Source organism: Tetranychus urticae, chromosome 1 (genome assembly GCF_039701765.1).
Source record: "Tetranychus urticae isolate SD_2017Ah chromosome 1, NJAU_TeUrti_SD_1.0, whole genome shotgun sequence".
NCBI classification, from domain to species: Eukaryota; Metazoa; Arthropoda; class Arachnida; order Trombidiformes; family Tetranychidae; genus Tetranychus; species Tetranychus urticae.
The window spans coordinates 32,561,294-32,582,057 of record NC_142958.1 but is presented as its reverse complement, the minus strand read 5'-3'; the positions used below and the strand labels follow the sequence as shown (position 1 = coordinate 32,582,057).

The 20,764-nt window shown below is 32.3% G+C and overlaps 5 protein-coding genes and 1 non-coding gene across 7 annotated transcripts; 3 read left to right on the top strand and 3 right to left on the bottom strand.

Annotated features, from left to right (window-relative positions):
• Positions 1–7,838: 7,838 nt before the first annotated feature.
• Positions 7,839–11,323, bottom strand: udt (protein undicht). The gene is made up of 8 exons (XM_015928769.3): positions 11,147–11,323; positions 10,856–11,004; positions 10,544–10,641; positions 10,211–10,272; positions 10,050–10,142; positions 9,682–9,989; positions 8,611–9,577; positions 7,839–8,410 (listed from the first exon to the last, which is right to left on the bottom strand). The coding sequence occupies exons 1-8, from the start codon at positions 11,184–11,186 to the stop codon at positions 8,247–8,249; spliced, it is 1,881 nt and encodes a 626-aa protein (XP_015784255.2). The 5' UTR covers positions 11,187–11,323; the 3' UTR covers positions 7,839–8,246.
• Positions 11,324–11,785: 462 nt separating this feature from the next.
• Positions 11,786–13,583, top strand: Sec13 (nuclear pore and COPII coat complex component secretory 13). Of its 2 annotated transcripts, XM_025160774.2 has the most exons (3): positions 11,786–12,288; positions 12,374–12,912; positions 13,028–13,583. In XM_025160774.2, exons 1-2 carry the CDS (start codon positions 11,880–11,882, stop codon positions 12,898–12,900), a joined length of 936 nt encoding a protein of 311 aa, XP_025016542.1. In that variant the 5' UTR covers positions 11,786–11,879; the 3' UTR covers positions 12,901–12,912; positions 13,028–13,583. The 2 variants fall into 2 exon arrangements, with proteins under 2 accessions (XP_025016542.1, XP_025016541.1); XM_025160773.2 differs by lacking the exon at positions 13,028–13,583 and having other exon boundaries at positions 12,374–12,987.
• On the bottom strand, positions 13,087–14,900 carry LOC112538809 (CBY1-interacting BAR domain-containing protein 1-B-like). The gene is made up of 5 exons (XM_025160749.2): positions 14,331–14,900; positions 14,006–14,234; positions 13,885–13,953; positions 13,604–13,747; positions 13,087–13,538 (listed from the first exon to the last, which is right to left on the bottom strand). Exons 1-5 carry the CDS (start codon positions 14,348–14,350, stop codon positions 13,179–13,181), a joined length of 822 nt encoding a protein of 273 aa, XP_025016517.2. The 5' UTR covers positions 14,351–14,900; the 3' UTR covers positions 13,087–13,178.
• On the bottom strand, positions 14,584–14,689 carry LOC112538845 (U6 spliceosomal RNA). The gene has a single exon (XR_003082221.1). It is a non-coding gene; the product is annotated as a U6 spliceosomal RNA (small nuclear RNA).
• A 413-nt stretch (positions 14,901–15,313) lies between the features above and the next one.
• Positions 15,314–16,495, top strand: LOC112538457 (choline kinase alpha-like). The gene has a single exon (XM_025160750.2). The coding sequence runs from the start codon at positions 15,314–15,316 to the stop codon at positions 16,493–16,495; it is 1,182 nt and encodes a 393-aa protein (XP_025016518.1).
• Positions 16,496–16,543: 48 nt separating this feature from the next.
• On the top strand, positions 16,544–20,435 carry LOC107361844 (uncharacterized). The gene is made up of 4 exons (XM_015928770.3): positions 16,544–16,998; positions 17,115–17,310; positions 17,423–17,909; positions 18,157–20,435. The coding sequence occupies exons 2-4, from the start codon at positions 17,298–17,300 to the stop codon at positions 20,189–20,191; spliced, it is 2,535 nt and encodes an 844-aa protein (XP_015784256.3). The 5' UTR covers positions 16,544–16,998; positions 17,115–17,297; the 3' UTR covers positions 20,192–20,435.
• Positions 20,436–20,764: the final 329 nt, after the last annotated feature.

Sequence of the window (20,764 nt, the reverse complement as noted above, 5' to 3'; positions counted from 1 at the left end):
TTTCATGCTTCATTTTATCCTTTTTCAAGCACTAAAATAAATCATTTGCTGTTTCTCACATCATCTTCAATTGAAATCGAAAGTCAATAGCATTAACGATCAACTCGCAAAGTCACATTCAGTCATTTCATTATAAATCATTTCATTTGCATTTGGGTTCTGTTATGTTCTGCCATAATCAATAACAACTTTAGCTTTAAAATGATGAGAAAAGAAACACTAAGAATAGTCCATCTCCATATAATTTCGTAGATCGAGTTTCTGTTTACATTTTGTTCGATGATATTCCAGTTGATATTCAGAGTCTGCTCCATGATGAAATTATGCCAGAAATTCTATTATTAACTACACTATTCTAGAAAATAAAGAAAATTCAGGAAAAATTTACAGCCTTTTCCTCATCAATGTTGTTGTTTTGTTCAATACTTGAATCGCTATTGAATCACTTATTTATTGAACGAATCGATCCATTTACATAAGACATTCATTTACACCTTTAAGTATTTATAAGAGAAGATCTCGAACAGTTTTCATGGACTTGAGATTCAATCATTTACATGAACAAGTGGCTGCTATTTGTGAACTCAAAAACGCGTTCAAAGTGAAAAACGTACGAAATGACATAAAGTATACACAAAATTGAAGAAATTAAAATTTCTGTTCATTCGACGGTTTATCCCTTGATTGTCCTTTTATTATCCACTAAAATATCCTGATTTTAATTTTTAAACAAATCTTCTTGAGCGACGAGAGCTTCTTGATTGTTGGCAAGTTATTAGCTTATTAATCGGAATTGAATTGAAAGGCTAATTATTTACTTGAATTGATTGATATTGACAGGTTAGCAAAGGGTAAATTGAAGTCTCTCAAGTCCAAAATAATCAATTGAATGATTAACATTAACTATTGGTAGACATTTAGTTTGCTCAAGTTTAACAGCAACAAAAGCACAGAGCAAATACATTTCTAAATATAAAGCATTGTTTCACTTTTTGGTGCTGGATTAAGGTTCATTGTCCTCTTTTGCTATTTAAATATTGATTAACTTTATTGATATTATTCTTGTTGTTGCCCCAATAATAAACATGATTATCATGACAACAACAGTTTAGTCTATTAATTATGATCATTACAAGGATAAAATGTAGATTAATTACAATCTTCAAGTGTATAAACATTAATGTTATCTTTAAGACTCTGGGTAACATTCAAACTGTTTAATTGAGTTATCATTTCTCTCTTAATATGGTTACGAATTGTATTATTAATTGTGTAGGTTTAATTGTGATTCCAAATGCAACTGTTGATTGTTAGAAAGGACAAGAAGATGATAATTGAAACAGTAATTTATATGAATCTAGTTGCACCTGATTACAATAGTTTTAAGGTTATTATTTGATCAAATTAGGAAATTATGATCAACTGTGGATATTGCGATTAAAGTTAATACAATAACTCCTACTGTCATTCATCAGTTTAATCGCTATTAATTTCAATGTATCATGAAAGAAATGAGCAAAAATTTGGATTCTTTCATCATTTCGTGAAACTCATTAGGTTAACAGTTTTGCCTTGAAATTGAGCGATCAGTTTGAGTTGAAAGATGAAGATTCAGGTTTGATAGTTAGTCTTGAATTGGGTCAACATTTAATTCAAACAAAGTCATATTTAGGGCCGATCCGATGAACCAAAAAATGTTTAAAATGTTGTTTAAATCTTTGTTAGTAGGTAATGTTTGTTTGATTTTGTTACGTCATCAACATTAACACTGTCCGATCAAAAAATATACAATCATTTTATTCATGCGCCTTTACATTTTTTCAGATTAAATTTCTTATCTTTTGATTATAAATTATTTTTAGTTATCTTTTAAAATCATTAAAAAACAAAAGATGGCGCTTTCCAATTAAGATTTAAAATGACATTAATCAAAATTTATCAATTTTAACAAACATTGCCAATAAACAAACATTTTGACAAACATTTTAGTTCATCGGATCGGCCCTTAGTTGTCCAAATGTTTAATATTGATTACAGTTTAAGGTGTAAGTTGATTGTGGCCATTAAAATGTATTGTTATTTTTAGAATCAATTCATCATCAATTGATCATTCCATTGACCATCATCATTATCAACAGAATCAAAGTTCAATCTAAATATACACAAAAAACAGTGAAAAATGTTTAAATATTTACTTATTGTTAATCTTAAATTACAATTAAAGTGTTTGCTCAATCATCATTCCATCAAATTAAAAGATTAATACAATCAAAAATGATCCAATTGGTTCAACAGATAAGCTTGAAAGTTCATCTCAAGTTCAAGGTTAATCAAATGAATTGCAGCATAATTACAATTAACTGAATCAATGGAAGCGAACAAAAAATTTAAATAAATAACTGATTGGTTAACAATTGCAAATAGTTGATCATTTAATTGCCATTAATAACTGATCGACTTGGAAATGAGTTGATCACACTCGAGTCATTAACTATTCTCAATCAAAGTGATGGTAAATCAATTTAATTAAAGTGTGAAAAGCAGACAATTGATTGTAACTCAATTTCACCCTTTTTTACTTTCACATTTTATCGCACTTTTCATTTTCATCTTCATCTTCAGGTAACCTCTTTCCTCATTTATCTTTAGTCTTTCAATTCTGGTTCAACATCCAGAACAGGTTATTCGGAAATTCAGTCAACTATTCCGACCTTAACTTGGTTAACAGTTGTTCACCGGAATCGGGTTAAAATAGAACCTCAAATGAGCGAATGAATCAAAATGATTATAATGATGATAACAAGAGTTCATTGACTTTACAATCATGAAAATTGAGTGACGACGAAAAGAGTTTCATTTAACTTTAATGCTTAAATTACATTCAATTTTGTTTGCCATTAATTATCATTAAAACCCGAAAATGTTCATTTTTATTCGAAACCAAATGGCTGTTTCAAGCAAATCTTGTGCTAAACAGAATCGATGAATTATTTGATAGATTCGGATGTTAATCTGTGAAGCGAATGAATAATTTTCAGCTAATTTTCAAAAGAAATATATTTTTTCAAAAATTTTCTTAAAAAGTAACATTTTCATGGAATCTTTTACAATAAAATATCTTGAGAAGCCATTTTCTTGTTCTTTGTTAACCTAACATATTCTTGGATTTATCATCAGTTCGTCAGTCAATGAGCTTCAAGATGATGGGCTTCAAGAATCTTCATCGCCAAAAAATGTTGATCATCATCTTTTTCTTTCATCTCAAGTTCGATAAAAGTAAACGAAGATAGAAATAGATGAAAAAGTCAACGAACTTTCGTCTCGTTTTTCATCCTTTTTATCATCATTTTCCCTTTTCTCTTTCGTTTTTTGTCTACTTTTTCTTCTTTTTACTTTCATCGCTTTTCCCAGTCAACATCAACAAAAGGGGTTCGTAGCGTGTTATTTCACGATTCACACCAACGAACACTGACTTTTACTTTCGTTTTTTTCTTTTCATCATTTGTATCAATTCAATTGTCGCTAAAAAAAGTTATTTCACAAAAAAATAATAAACTAAATGATCTATTATCAGCTGATTATCAGGTAAAAGTACGAATATTTCGAGTTTCACTTTTTGTTGTAATTATAATACATTTTTGTCTTCACTTGCATTTAGTTTACTTTTAGCATTATATTAACAACAATCAAGGAAAGTTCATTGACCGATTATCATCATTATCTTCTTGTTTCACTTTCTTCCTTTACTTTATAAACATTTCTCATCTTTCCTCCCTCATCATCATCATCATCATCATGAAGGTTGCTCTATTTTTTGAGGTCATTTCCGAAATTCATTTATTCATCATTATATTGTTATATTTATAATGATTATGATAAAGCAATCAAACAACTTATTTATATTTTATTCCAATGATCAGGCATTAATAGAGAAACGATGATTAAATTGAATTGAATTGAATGGATGCCAACAACTGATATCGAGTGACCTTTCAATGGAAACTTTCAACTTTTAAAAATATCATTTAAACCTTTTAATACCTTTTATAAACTCAATTATCGGATCAATTAATTTCCACCTTCAATATCATAATGAAACTGAAAGGTAAACAATTGACCAAACTTTTATTTTCATGTTTAATTGAATGACAAACATGAACCAGCAGACAGGAAGTTTTATCACCAACAGAATCATGATATTGTTATTCCGGTTACAAATGGAAACAAAGGATAACTTGAGAAATGCAAAGCAATTGTGAAAATCCCAGTAACTTCATTTTAATTATAAATTGATAACAAGGAAGGCGAAACTTGAAATACTTAATCCAATTCAATTTTCATGTGCATTATGAACATCTTAAGATGCGGAAATTAAATCACAATTAGTTTCATTGAATAATTGTTCATCTAAATAGTAAACATTTAAAGCAACTTGTCAAGTAATCTGAATGATTGACCAACAGCGATTAAGAGGATTTGATTACATTTACAAGGTTTATGGTTAATCACATGTCTAACCATTTGAAATATTGGCTCAAGAAAAGGTCATTAACTTTGATAATTTTGAAACAAACTGTTTGATTATGAAGTGAATGGTCTAAAAAAATCATAAATGATCATTATTATAATCATGATTATAAAAGGAAATTGAAAACGAAATAAAATGATTAACTGACGCGTGAGATTCGTTATTTATAAATTGTTGTAAACGAGTGATTAAAGTTGATGGCCTCAACTGGTCCTTTAGTATCAACGAATGTGAAAAGATTATTTTACCTTTTCTTCAATCAAACTAACAACTGATGATGAAAAGGGATGAATTGGGTTACTATTGTTTGATTGTGGCCATTAACAGGGTTAACATCAATAAATAATAAGCATTGGGTCATGGGCTTGGTTATCATGTTGAGCCGTTTTCACTGAACAAAATGTCCATTTTTGGTTAGCATTTAATTAGCATTAAACAAAGGGCAACCATTTGATTGTAAATTAATGAAAATCAAAGCAACTCTTTACTTTAAAATGATCAAATCTATTTTTACTTTTTCATTGTGATTCTCATTATAAAATAATTGTAACAACGATTGAAACACCCACTGAATTGTCATCAACTGAGCCTTTCCTAACATCACCTACAATCAGTTTGTTTTCAGGGATCAACAAAGTAGACAATCAAATGAAAATTAATAACCAAAAAATAGAGTAAACAACTGAGTTAATAATAATTGAATAAATAATCGTGATTATTAATGAAACAATTGTCACAATTTGTCTATCATTTCCCTTAGTAACCCAATGAGAAATGATTAATTGCTATAACAGGTATAACAGTCAACTGCTTTAGCCCATTTTGTTTATTTGTTTATTAATATATTTTACTTTCAGTGATAGTTCATTGACTTGTTCTTGTTGTTGTTGTTACTGTTCATGATGATCATGTTGGTGGTTAATTTTAATTTCAATCTGAAGTTGAAAGGGAAACAAAGCAAAGGATCAGGTCCAACTCTTTTTTGGTTACTTTTCGTTCGTTACAATCGACTTTGTCTGTAAACATTTCAATGGTTCATGAAAAGTTGTCTTCCTCTTTTCCCACCCAGAACAAATGATGATGATGATGATGATGGCGATGATGATGAGTATGAGGTCAATAACCTGAACGTGTATTTACTGTTATCTGGATGAATGAAATGAATGAAAGCAAAATGTTGGTTAATATAAAAACCTTTGACTCGTGCTGAGTTTACGTTCCTTTCAATCATCTTTTTTCATTGTTGCTCCTGTTTTCACTCATAATTTATACAATTATTGTTGATATTTTTAACATTTCATTTCATTTTTTCAAAGGTTTCCACCAAATTTTAGATTCAATTGTTGACCAAAATGAGACAAATTAACGTTAAACTTGTAAATCTTGGAAAAGGTTAATTAGTTGATCATTTGATTAGATTAGATTTTAAAGGGTCTAAAGGAGTGTGAGTAGATTAATGGTCAGATTTATATGTTTGTTTGCTGTTTGTATCCTCATTGTGATTATGATTATGATTGGCATGACCATTGTGTTTATTAGCCATTATTGAGCTCCTTTTACCTTTGCTTTCCAATTTTGACAAAAAAGCAGGAGGACAACAACAACAACAAAAACAACTTTAAAGTCAAATAAGTGTTTAATGTGGCCTTGGCTCTTCTTGTCCGCCCTCACTTCAATATCACATATTGACCTTTCCTCTAGCTTTTCCTCCCTCTCCTCCTCCCATCCTGGCATCTTCATCCTCATACCTTTTCAACCGCGTGACCTCTACCTTGAGAGAGAGAGAAAAGAAAATAAAGAAAATAAAAAAGATAAGTTGAGAGGTCATTTGGATTCTTTTTCATCTTTCGTCTTTCACCTTTATTCTTCTTTTCTTCTTCTCTCAACTTGCCCTTCTCCTTCTCCTCCTCTCCCAACCTTCATTTTGACCGCTTCACTGGACTTAACCTAAGCCCATCAACCATTAACAAAATCACCGAGATATCATCATATTTTGTGCATTTTATTTTCACAGGAAAAAATTTATCAAAAACACAAACAAACAAAACTGAAGATGAAAAAGGATTGACATAACCAGGAAGAGAAGAGGACGAATACGAAAATGACGAAGGAGAAGAAGAAAGAGACGGATAAGGAGGAGGTGGGGAAGATAAAGAAGAAGAAGAAGAAGAAGAAGCAGAAGATGGAGATGATGAAGATGACGATGAAAGATCTTGAAGCAACTAAATGCAAGAAAAGAAAGAGGCATAAAAAACTAGAAAAACACGTTTTCAAATTTTCATGGGAACAGGATCGGTCTCTTTGTTATTTTTTGTTGCAATTTTTTTAAAGACCTTCATAACTACTTCTTCCTCCCTCTTCACCTCCCAACCCTCCTCATCTTCAGTCTCTCTTCCTATTCTTGTTTATGTTTTTTCCTCTTTCCTAACCTTTCTACAAAAGTGATGATCGAAACAAACATTCAATATATTTGATACATTAACAATTCACTCTTTCATATGCTTCTCTCGTCTTCCTCTTTCGTCTTCCTCTTTCACCCTTCGATCAGTCGCATTAATTGTGAATGGATCAACATTATCCAATATTACCTGGATATATTAGTAAGAAAGTTGATTGTGACAAGGTTATTGTCTTGTTCACCATTTATATTGATGATGAAAAGTTGAATGGCATTTGTTGTGCTGAAAACCAGAGAAACCATGATAGTTACGAGAGTCAGGAATAGAATTGAATAAAGCACATGAATGTTGACCTCATTTCCAAGTGAGCCTCATAGACTCAACGAGAGAGGAAGAAGGGAAGAAAGGAAAATAGAAAGAGAAATAAAATAAGAGATGAAGAGGTCATTTAACTCAAGGTTAAAAGACACCCAACGGGTGAGGTAATTTTTGGTAACCTAGTTTCAAATAAACATTGCATTATTGGAATAAGTAAAGAAGAGTAAGAAATTATCAACCCTGAAAGTAAATTGAAAGGAAAACGGAAATTTAACTCTCTTATGCCATTGATTCATGTTGGCCTTGAGGTCAAAGGTCAATGACTTTACCAATTCCTAGACCTTGTTTTTGTTTTTCCTTCAGAGGCGCATTTAAGTGTGCGAAGTGTACTTTGCAAGACGCTATAATTACTAACATCTATCTTCATTTAACCATAGGCAAGTTAGAGCCACACTATTGCAATAACAGTTAAAACGAGAAGAAAAAAAATTGAAACATTCTGCTTATTTGCTCTAACCTTAATGCTTCAGTTGCTTTATAATCTACTATACATAAAACATAAAGGTTATGACCTAGAATCAGGTCTTCCTGTGTTAACATTGATAATAATCTTTATTAATCGACATCTCCATGGAGTTCATTTTTCAAGATTTATCAACTCTTTTTCATTCTCTTTGCCTTTTAGGCTGTCTGTGGTGATCCTACCTAAATTTACATGTACCAGTAATATTATCATTACAAAAGTCAAATGGTGAAACAAGATACATTAAAGAACAGAAATTGACAAAAGAAGGGAAATATTTTTGGCAATATAAAAAAGGGTCACATTTAAATTAAGAATAGAGCCGTTATTTAGTTAAAAAGTAGTAGTAACCGGGCAAAAGAATCAAGAGAGAGTTAATGATACATATTATGCAAAATTGATCCAAAATTTGATCCGAGTTTCCATCTTTCTTATTCAACTCGATGATCTTTAATAAAAATTACTATTTCTTAAATAATTAAGAAAAAAAAGTAATTCGAAGTAATGGCAAAATGGTGATAAATATTGATAATGGCATAAGAACTGTGGCTTTACTCGTGCGACCATATAAAATAATGGCACTGTCTTTTTCCGTTGAATAAGGGTTTGATCCATCATTGAAGTACATAGGACATTCATCATCTGAAAACGGAAAGGAAAAATAATAAGTTCATTAGATTATTTGATAAACTTGAGTGTCATGCAAAAATATATAAATACACATAATGAAGCATTATGAGAGTTGAGGAAATTTATTCCTTTATTCCACCATGATTAGAAAAAAATTATGCTAGAATATTTCACCATCAATAAAAAATAATTGATATGATAAATAAACTTACGTTCACGCTCATATTCAATCATATCAAGTGATACTTGAGCACCTTCTGATGAATTCCATGAGGCAACTCGTTGTTTACTATGACAAAAAGCACCAACCGACATAGACATCAAGACACGATTAAGGTCACTTCTTTGATAAACCCAGCATCTATATCTGCTGTAAGCATCCATTTCATCATAAGTAATTAAATATGATTTCAGATCTTCTTTCCAAAATCCAATGCATTTCATTCTATGATCAGGATCACTTTGATAGTCAACTGCTGTTCCTCGATGATCAACACTGATGCAATATTCTGCATCAATTTCCATTATTTTCTGATCAGTATCGCAAACAGAAAGATCAGATATCTTTTCTTTACATATAATAGTACTTCTTGGACTTTGGGTCACTCCACCACGGATTCTGGTTGTGAAAGGAATCTCTCCTTTTTGTGTGAAGCGGAATTTACCTGCCACTGGACATTTAATGGCAACTGGTTTGGCTGCTAGAAGAATATCGTATTTCCATTCTTCATCGTCATCAAAGTTAGTCCAGGCACAAATCGTTCCGAATTGATCTGAGCTCATGGCTTGTCCTTTTCGATACCGGATGACATTAGATTGAGGAGTGGCAAAGTCAAAACAAACGAAATCTTTTTGACATCCATTGATACCTAAACGAGCCATTACGTATCGTGAACCTTTCTTCTGATGACAAACATAAATCTCTTCCTTTTCTGTACCAGTATCTGGTCTCCAGCGCTCCTCCATATGGGTTGAATTGATCTTAACAAGAGCATCAAGATTGGCTGTGTTAATCCACTCTCCTCTCATTCCGTCTGGAAGCTGGCAAGAAGGGACAACAGTTTCTGCTTTAACCGGATGTAGGGTTAGCCTCTCTGGTCCTTGTTGAGGTGTCCTCAGGACGTTACATTCAGCCGTAGTTGAAACAGCAATGTGATTGGTATCATCTCGATTATTTAACTAAAGCAATGAAAAAGTTAAATTGTTATTTATTTCTCTTCATTTACTCATATTTGCAAAAAGAAATGAACCCTTTAATGGCCAAAAAACCAATATGAACTTACGAAACAACGATAAGCCTCAGAACGTCGAGATTCTCGTGAGTTAAGAACTGCAAAATAATGATTTTTTCCTACATACCAATCACCAAGACATTTGTACTGAATTTCTTTAAGGTCATTTTCTTCACATGACTTATAAATCATTGTGAATTGTTGGTTTACAATGGAAAATTGATTTCCAGGTTTCTGACAAGCTTTAATCTGTGATTCAGCATTGAAACATTCACCAGCTGCTAGATGAGATAATCGGTAACCAAACTGCCAAACACCTTCCAAGCTTGATTTACAATTTTTTCCCTGAGGACTTGTAGCTTAAAAAATAAAAAATAAAATGAGAATCAGGAAATTCGAACCGATTGGAGTAAACTTACAGAAAAGTGTGATGAGTTCAGAGTCAAAACTTGTGGCGGAGCAAACATTTTCGAGACTTAGTTTGTTTCCACTAACATCATTGATACAGCCTCCTAATATTGGATAGAATATGTATTAAAATCTAATCGCATAAAATATTTGTTATATTATTCAAATTTACCTTCTATTTTTTCCAAAACATTAAGCGTTCTTAAAAGAATTCGAAGACAAAAATGACATTGACTGAAAAGAATCAAAAATAGCAATAAATTGAAGGTTTTTATGACATCGAAGGAACAAAATGATATAATGTAATAATGACTGATGATTGAACTATTCATTTGGCAAACTACACCATTATTAGTTTAAGCACAAGAGTTGCCAAATCGGAAGCTAAACTTGAGTCGTCCGTGAACATCAACAATTGTAAATTGATCACAAAAACAACCAATCAACACTGCGTCATTGTCTGTATTTGGAAACTTATGATATTAATATATTGTTAAATGCTTACGATTTCGTAGCGCGCAAATGGAAAGTGTAATTATCATTGCCATTTTGAACCATACTGACACAGTAAGTTTGGTACGCAGTGGAAACAGATTTTGAGTCCTGTAGATAAAAAATAAAGAGATCAATCAATATTTATTCATGACTAAATTCAAAACGTTAGTTTGATAATTTGCTCCTGCATTTCATTGAAAAGCAAATAAGCTGTCAAATCTTTCTTCCGATTTCTGGTTGAGAATAGATCTTGAAAAAACTAATAAAGTCAATAGTTTAGTGACTGCAGGTCAAACAATCGACCGAGAAATAAACCAAATACCTTTATGATTTCATTTTCAGTAATTTTTGTAATGACATCCGAGCCTTTTTCACGTGAATACCACTCTCCTTGTAGTTGTGATGGTATAGTGCAGGTATGTCTCTCTGATCCATAATAACCATATTGTCCATTGGAAACTTGAAAGATTACTGTAAAATAAATAAATATAATTAGCGAATCGAATATAATAAATAGATAACAACAATTAAATTTGAAGCCTTGGATACCGAGTTATCACAAGTGAGATAACCTAAAAGTTGGTTAACTATAAAAAATACAAATCAGGCTTACCCAAGGTATAAAACAAAAACAGAGCTATTGATTGGTACATAATTTTTAAGGCAATTATACCATTTCAATTAATTATAATTAATTATTAAAAATGAGGCACTAATCACAAAAATTTAAATATAAGATGAAAACATTTGCTGTTGTCTTTTTGTTTGTTGTTACTACAAGTTAATGGTCAGGTGAAACTAACGACTTACCTGGACCCACCCTATCAGAGAACAACAGGTAAGTAAATAATCACGATTGAAGATAACATCTTATTTTCTTAGACTTTAATTCGTAAAATTTTTATTAAGTTTTTATCCAAAATTTTAAAAATTGGATAATTAATTTTAATTTAATAAAGAAGGAAATGAATATTTGATCAAGACAATATAGTCCGATGTAATTCATATATTTGGATTGCTAAACACCTATTGTAAATTCTAAGCTCTTAAATAGATGTTAAAATTATAAATTACAGAATTTATCGACTCATGAAATAGATGATTGGTATAAACAGATAATCCTCACAATCGTCAAGAAAATTAATCAAAACAAAATAGACAATTGAGAAAATTAAAATTTTCATATTTGGCGCTCTCAATCTTAGCTCTTATTCAACCAATCACAATTGTCCTTTTAGAGACAGATGATAATTGGTAACAAAATTTGGTTAAATTGTCAACGTTGTTTTGTTTTGTGATTTCTTTTCGGTGTTTATCAAGATCATTAGTTATAAATACTACTTATAATGGTTACTATAGGTGAAGAAATTGCTACTGGTCATGATGATATGATACACGATGCTGTTGTTGACTTCTATGGAACAAAGCTTGCTACATGTTCATCTGATCGGACTATCAAACTCTTCTCAATTGAGGCTAATAATCAAAACCTGATATCTGTGCTGCGAGGTCATGAAGGTCCAGTCTGGCAGTTATCTTGGGCTCATCCAGCATTCGGTAGTATTCTAGCATCTTGCTCATATGATCGTAAAGTCTTAATCTGGAAGGAAACCTCACCAAATAAATACGAGAAAGTTTATGAATATAGTGGTCATGAGTCAAGTGTGAACTCAGTACAATGGGCACCTAAAGAATATGGACTAATGTTAGCTGCTGCGTCTTCTGATGGTGCCGTTAGTCTAATTTTCAATTCAGGTATGGCTTCAATCGTCAGATTCAATCATGTTCTATTTATCAGTTTGAGAAGAAATGTTTAACCGGTGTATTTGAATTTTTCTAGGAGGTGATAATTCTTGGTCAGCTAGGAAAATTCCTAATGCTCATGAGATGGGAGTTAATGCCGTCAGTTGGTGTCCATCTTTAATACCAGGAATGTCATTATTTTCAAACGATTCTAGCTCAGGCAAAACCCAAATGGTCAAGCGGTTCGTTACAGGAAGTTGTGATAAATTGATCAAAATTTGGAAGTATATTGATGAAAAAGATGAATGGGAGGAAGAAAACAAACTAGAAGGACACATAGACTGGGTTCGAGATGTTGCTTGGGCCCCGTCGATTGGAAAAAGTTACATAGCTAGCTGTGGCCAGGATAGAAGAGTAATAATTTGGAAACATGATAGCCAATCAAATACTTGGAAACCTGTTAAAACTATTGATCTTTTCGAAGATGTTGTTTGGCACGTCTCTTGGTCGATCGCAGGAAATATTTTAGCAGTATCTGGAGGAGATAATAAAGTAACTCTCTGGAAGGAAACTTTTACTGGAGACTGGATTTGTATTAATGAGATCACTAACAAAGGAATTTAAGCTAATGACATTGTTAGTAAATTTTGTAACATAGTCTTATTTACCCACTTATTTTTCATGCTCAAAATAAAGTAATTGGCGCACGTCTATGATTGATCTAACTGTCATTTATCATTTTCTCTTGCAGAGTTTCTGCATTGTCACTGGTGAAAACGCTGAAAAAGAAATCAATAAATGGTGGCAAAGTTTATCATCTAAAATTTTATTCAAGATCTATAAAATATTCTCGACAATTTTGATATTAGACTTAATTCCATCGGAAGTTTTAATCAAATAGCTTATTTTTTTATTGAAACTTCATTTTGATAATCTTCTGCAGTAATTTCATCCTCATCTTCACTTTCCGATGAGTCGCTTTTAGATTTAACATTGGAAGTTTGCGTTTTTTCCGATGACACTTCGGGTGATGAGCTGAATCTTCTTAAAGAAGTTGCCATTTTACTAGATCCAATCTTTGTACCTCTTAAACGATTATCCTTGATTGGTGATTGTGTTCGTTTAATTCCAAAGTAGTTTCTAAATGAATTAAGGTCTGATTTTTCGTCCACATCAACCATTTCTTTGTACGCTTTCGTTAAAATTTCAACGCTTTTGGCATGAAAGTACATCTCGATTTGAATCAATTCCTTGAAGTATTTCTAAGTATATTAATTAAAGCATATTATTCATCTAGGTGACTAATACAAGTCAATTTAAATCTTACTTTGAGGTCAGATAATTTTCTCTGCTCGAATCTGTCAATTTGAAATTCATACATTTTGACTGCATTATGAATTTCATTGATGCTACTACTTCGAGCAATGTCTCCTGCTTTGGTCTTCGCAAGTAGACCTTTACGAGTTTCCTCCTGAAAATGAAGGAAAACAAAAATGAAAAGAAAATGTCAGAATGAATGAAACAAACTGGATTCTAGTGTTAATAATCTCTGATTATTATTAAAAGCCTAAAGACTCGTGTTTATTGATATTGCATATAATATTTTACCTTCGCTTTTTTGCAAAGTTCGCCATAGACACTCATTTCTTGAATGATTCTTCCTTCTAATTGAAAAACCTTAAAGGAAAAAAAACAATTAATCGTGAAGTTGAGTTGAAAGTTCACTAACCTCAGTATTTCGTTGATCTTGAATAGCACTGAAGCAATCAGCAAAATGTGTCAATGCATATCTCAAACTTGAATTGACATTTTCCTCTTCAGCAAATTTGGTAATGCTACTGGCTAGTAAATCGCCTTCATCACGGGTTTTGGCAATTTTACGACTGTAAGAAGCCAAATTGTAGCAAATCTCTCTCAGATGAGTCTCCAGGTTAGTGATACGATCCATCATGGATTCTCTATTTATCACGAGTTGGACAATAAAAAACATTAAATTAAGATTAAGTGATTAGGACTATGTTCTTGAATTTGTCAAGTCAAATTAGTGAACTTACTGATTACGAAAACGACTCATTGCAAATTAGATAAATTAAATCTTGATATCAATAAAAGCAATCACTCGACATAAAATACAGCCTCGAATGCACCAATAATTGAAAATTGGGATTTTTGTTTGTTTGGGTTAATAACTTGTTACTATGAGAAACAAGGAAGGGACAAAAAACCAAGTAATGTTTCCTTTCCCAACTTTAACATTATAAGATCAAACTCAACCTGCGAATTTTCGCCCAAAACTCGATTCATAAAAAAAATGTGGAACGCTTCACGATTTTGCGTGTCATCCTTGCGCAGGGGCCATGCTAATCTTCTCTGTATCGTTCCAATTTTAGTATATGTCCCGCCGACACGGGACACCAATAGATGGATGCTATAGATTGTTTATACTATGTTTACACATTCTACTTGGGATTTACGGTTTGTAAGTTTAGATTAGTTTTTTGGCATTGTTTGGATAGATAAACGGTCAAAAGTACTTCAATTGTTTTTTAAGAGGTTTTTAACACTTTTATTTTTGTTTACTTTTATCCCTTAATCAATTTATCAACTCACAATTTGTATTTAAAAATTGATTATTTTGTTTATTCTGGCTGTTTTGATGCGCCATCTAGTGTGTAGTTTATGGCAAGACTTGGAAGCGAAATTTTCAACTTGTTTTTGGTGAGATTATATTGAAATTTTAAATTGTTTCAAAAGCAGTTGATGCGAGTTCATTTATCTTGCTTTCAGTCGACGCATATTGCTTGAATTTTGCAGTTTTGGTTCAAATTGTTTGATTAAATTGATTAGAAGTTCATTTTATACAATATTATTTCGCAATCAAATTGGGTCATCATCAGTGATCTTAACTATTGCTCTTAATTTATACTGTTTCTTGTCTATTTTTGTACGACTTTTACTTTTAATCAACTATTTCATTATACTTTTTTCTCTGTGAATTATCAGTTATTCATATCATATTTCTGAATTTCCAGCTAATATGGAATCACTCATTTCCAAAGCTAAATTTTATTGCTGTTCCCTTCTACCTGAACCTTGGAGTAATCTTTGTGAAGACGAAATTGTTGTTCATCCAATAACAACAGGTCGATCAAATCGCTTATTTGTTTGTACTCGTCCAACATATTCATCTTCATTGTTAAGTAGGTCAACAGTGTTACCAACCTCATTACCCTCTTCAACAACATCAAGTGACGATGATTCTGATTGTCTTTCCAATAGTTGTTCAGAGTCTTGTGATGATAGATATTCAAAAGTAATTGTTCGCTTCTATGGAAGTGAATTAACCGGTGAAGGCAACAGATACAAATGCGTCACAGATGAAGAAGAAATCGCAATCTTAGAAACTCTTTCTTCGCGAGGAATGGCACCTTCGGTTCTAGCCTCTTTTCCTGGTGGTCGCATCGATGAGTTCATAGAATCAAATGTTCTACCTCCAAACCAATTAACTCAAAATGAGCTGTTTAAACTAATTAGCATTAGAATTGCTCAATATCATTCTTTGCCCTTTAAATGTGAACGAACATACGATCTCTTTGCAATCTATCGTGATTTATCTGGTAAAGCTATCCAGATGATGGAAAATTTAGATGAAACATGTTTTTCAAAACTGCCAGAATCTTCCGTATTGCTATTGAACAAAATCAAAAGTTTCCTCGAAAGTGGTCCAGATTCATTCTTAATTCAAAAGATGACCCAAATTCACAACAAAATTGTTTTCACTCACATGGATCTTAACTATACAAATTTTTTGATCACGAAAAGCAGTTCATCAAACAGGCCACTTGATGTCATGATAATTGACGTTGAAAATAGTCAAAACAATTTTCGAGGAATTGATTTGGGTAAATTTTTCACTGAACTTTGCCTAAATGAAGAGTCAAAAGATTTAGTTTTCATTTCTGACTCTTTATTTGATTCCTTCACTGATTCCTACTTAACTGAATGGATGTCTTCGGCAGAGCCTCACAAAATTGACCCTAGAGTAGATAATCGTGATCATTTATTGACTGAAATAAAACTTGGTTTCCTTTACAACGTGATTTTCATCGTCTTTTGGAATGTTTTACATCCCAATTTCCCAGGAAATTTTCTCGAAAATACTTCATCAAGGATTGATCTTTTCAACCATTTTAAGCAACGATGGTCGCCATTAAACTAATTTGATTTGAAGGGAGTTCATTTTCATGCCTCAAAATCACTTTTTATGAACAGAAGAAATAAAAATGTTCAAAGACATTTCTATTTCCAAGATTATGACAAAATAATCGACAGTTCAACTTATAATAATTGAATAAAGTTCCAAGCAAAATATATCATTACATTTTAACTCAATATTTTGTTTCCCTTCTTGTTTTTTTTCTACTTGTATCTGCTCTTTCACTCTCTTACTTTGTGTCTCGACTGTTCACTTTGAGTGATACATATAGTGCTTCATGTTACTTCCAAATCTGTTGAAAATTACTCAATTTCATATCTAAACCTTTATTATTTATACTTGTTAACTATTTGTTTATATTGTTTTATTTTATCTATATTGTAAATGGCTATGATATTTGGTAAAAAAGGATCATACAAAGAATATTGTTTTTCAGTGATTTTTCTCTAATGAATACATCCATATATGTACCGTATACGGTGACCTTGTTTTTCTTTACTGGATTGGTAATTACTTCATTTTTGTTTCTTTCTGTTTTGATTGCCACCACCTTCTTGGTTAATCATTGTCTTATAATCATAATTATTTTAGTTTCTAAAAATAGCTTGCTTCCTATCCACAGGTTAATCACATATGTACTATGCTACGGTGCTATTGATGATGATAAAAGGGTAGGATCATAGCTTGGAGGAAAACAAAACGAATCTCAACCTCCTATCTCCTGTTGAACGCTAAGGCCTAAAAATTTTACTTTCAGCTTAACACAAGCTGAGTGTTTATTCTGATTCCTGCCTTTCTTTGAAACATGACAATTACTTGTAAGTATTAGTAAATTCTGACTTTATTTGAATAAGTTCTATGATTAAATATCGAGAGTGTTTGTTTTTCTTGATAACTAATTTATGTGTTGGTCTCATTTTTAACCTCTAGTATCTATCTGGTCATGGGTTATTTTGACTTCTGGAATCGTCCAAGCAACCCATTCAGCTACATCCAGTCACAATCAACATGAATCATCTCATCTTTTGACAACCTTTCCTTCTGGTTCATTTTTAATCCAAAGAGATAAACCTATTACTTCCCATGGCAAACCATCTATAGTAACATCACCTGAATCATCAGCGTTATTCTCTACATTCACTAGACCAAAGCAATCATCATCAAATGGCTCTAACCTGATAGCTTCATTCCATGCTAACCATACTCATCGAAACCTTTTGAGATATCCGCTTGAATCTAGTAAAACTTTGACTTTGCATGGAAGTCACTATTTTGTTCAAAATCTTAGCTGTGACAACATTGAGCTTTTAGGAGGTCGAGGATCAATTTTCAATCCAGGCTACCCTTATTCATACACCAATGAAACCTTCTGTTCATGGACTCTTACAGCAAAACCTCATGAAATAATCACTTTAAGGTAACAAATATTCATCAGATTTATATTGATCAATAAGTTGAGAGTCTGCATGAATACTCTACCCCTTTTTTGTGAACTACTTTGGCTATATGAAAGATGAACTCTAAACCTTTATTCATTTTTTCATAAATATCGATTGAATCGATTTACTTTAACTATGGTTTGGTCATCGAGTAGAATCAAAAATTCATGCCGACTATTTCTCTTCCTAAAAATACTTACATTTCGATTTTTCTTTCTATTATAGTTTTGACGACTTGGATATTCCTGAAATCGGTAATTCATGTAATCCTTCTCTGGGCAACTCTATAGTCGGTAAAACTTGCTGTCAAGATAGTGCCGTGATCATACAATCTATCGACAATAAAACCATTCCAGAGAGAAGATTTTGTGGCCGTAGTGAAGATAATAGAGACATTTTTCAAACATACATAAGTGAAGGAGAAAGCATAAAAATATTGTTTAATGGTATTTATGCTAATAGAACGGGAGGTCGCGGTTTCCATGCGACTTACAGTAAAACATGGATTGGAAAACCATGTGTTCTAGAATCAGAATCCAGATGTTCGAATGGAAAATGTATAGATAAATCTTGGATGTGCAATAGAAGAGATGAATGTGGCGATAACTCAGATGAAGCCAATTGTGATCATGTTTGTCGGGAATCCAATGAAGCTCAATGTTTAAATGAAGATTCTCACACCTTTTCTTGTTACTCTTTCCCCAAAGACCGTTGTGATGGTAATTGGAACTGTGCTAATGGTACAGATGAACGAAGCTGTGATAAATGTCCACATGGGATGTTTGTTTGCTCTGCTGGTTTAATCTGTTACTCGGAACGAGCTCGTTGTAATGGTAATTGGGATTGTGTTGATTTTAAAGATGAACTTAACTGTGGACTTTGTGGACCTGATGAAATTTCATGTGGGTTCGACGACTTAAAAAAATGCTTTAACCCTTTTACTCAAAGGTGCGATGGTGTTTTCGATTGTCCCAATGCTTTTGATGAAATGGGTTGTGAAAAACATCGTTGTGCTAAGAAAATTTTATGTGCCAACAATGCTAAATGTTTCTTCCGTGATGAGCGTTGCAATGGTATTGCTGATTGTTCTGATGGGTCTGATGAAAGAAACTGTACGAAAGAACTTTGCCGACATGATCACGGAGCATTTCTTTGTGCTAATGGACAATGTATCCATTCAATTCAAGTATGTGACACATCTCTTGATTGTGACGATGGATCTGATGAAATAAATTGTACCACTGAACAGTGCCGTCCTGAACAGGGCAACTTTCTTTGTACAAATGGTAACTGTATCCAAGCTATTTTAACCTGTGATCGAAGTAACGATTGTGGAGATTCATCAGATGAAATAAATTGTCTAAAAAATAGTGTTATCACAGCTGCTCTTATGGGATCTCTTATCTGCGGACTTTTACTTGTTATTGCTATAAGTTGTACATGTAAATTGATTGCTTTGCGTCAAATTGAACAGCAACGTCAAGCTCAAGATGATTCTTATTGCGGTTCCGCAACTAATAATCTTTACTCTTCATCACATATTTACCAAAGGTACTTTCCATTCGCTCGTAGTAATAGTCATTCAACATCGCCTCTTTTCAGTCCAGACTCTGAATATTTTTATCGAGAGCCTCCTCCAAGCTATGCTTCAGCGGTTTCTGGTATTGATGAATATGGAGCTGGATGTTCATCTTCTTCATCTCGTCGACGACCTAGAAGATTAAGACCTAGAGGTCGAAGGCGTCCGCCTAGTCCACCACCATCACAACAATCACTCACAGAATCTGATGGTATTTATAATACTGGTGTTTTTCAACGACCAAGCATTTGCTCAAACATACCAGCAACTATGAACATACTTTCGATACCCACAACGGGCTCAATCAATATTAGACCAACAATGAATGAAGCAACAACTTCATCGACTCTATCAGCAACTCAAAGTAATGCTGTATCTGATATTGAAGAACCAAACTGTACAACATCCTCCAATCATCCTTTACTCACACAAAATAATCAACAGTCTCAAAATGGTGATATTAGTTGTAGCAATGAACGTTCTAGTAAAAATGAAGATGAAGACGGGTCTAGCCAATCAACAGAAATTGGACCAGTGGGAAGTGATGATTCAAATGATTCTATTCATCAATCATACCATCATAATTGTTCAACATCATCGACTGTAACAATAGAGTTAAATAATATACCATCACAATCTTCTCAGCTTGACTGTGATCAACAGCCTCTGCTCAGTGGATGATAATTCCTTATTGTTTTGTTCTCTTTTTTAATGTGTATATATATACATAGATGTAACCAATATTTAGAAAATAACCTGGAAAAGGGCATTTTTTGATTGTTTTCGCAAGAAAAGGCGGTAGTTTTTAATGGCCCACCAAAATCTGAAATATATTCAAATTTTGGGCTCATTTGTCTCAAAAAAAGAATCTGAACTATGTATACTATATAAATAATATATATATAAATCTTAAGTTTAACATTTATCCTAAAAACATTTCAACAACATATCTATTTTAAAATTACGCTTTAAATTGCAACAACAGGCTTAAAAATACAGATATGATTATTTAGAGAACCATGTGGGCATCTAACAAATTAATCAAAGGCATAAAATTATAATGAAGGACATGTATTGGAGTTTGATGGAAGGAAACAAAGGTAACAAAACCTCGACAGCGTAAATATCAAGTTTAGCCTAATCCATAACAATTTTTGTTATACAAAACATGATTACTAAGGAATTCATGAAATTATGAAAAAACATGGGGAAAGCGAACTAAATAGTGCCTAAACAATTTGCCTTGAAAATAGA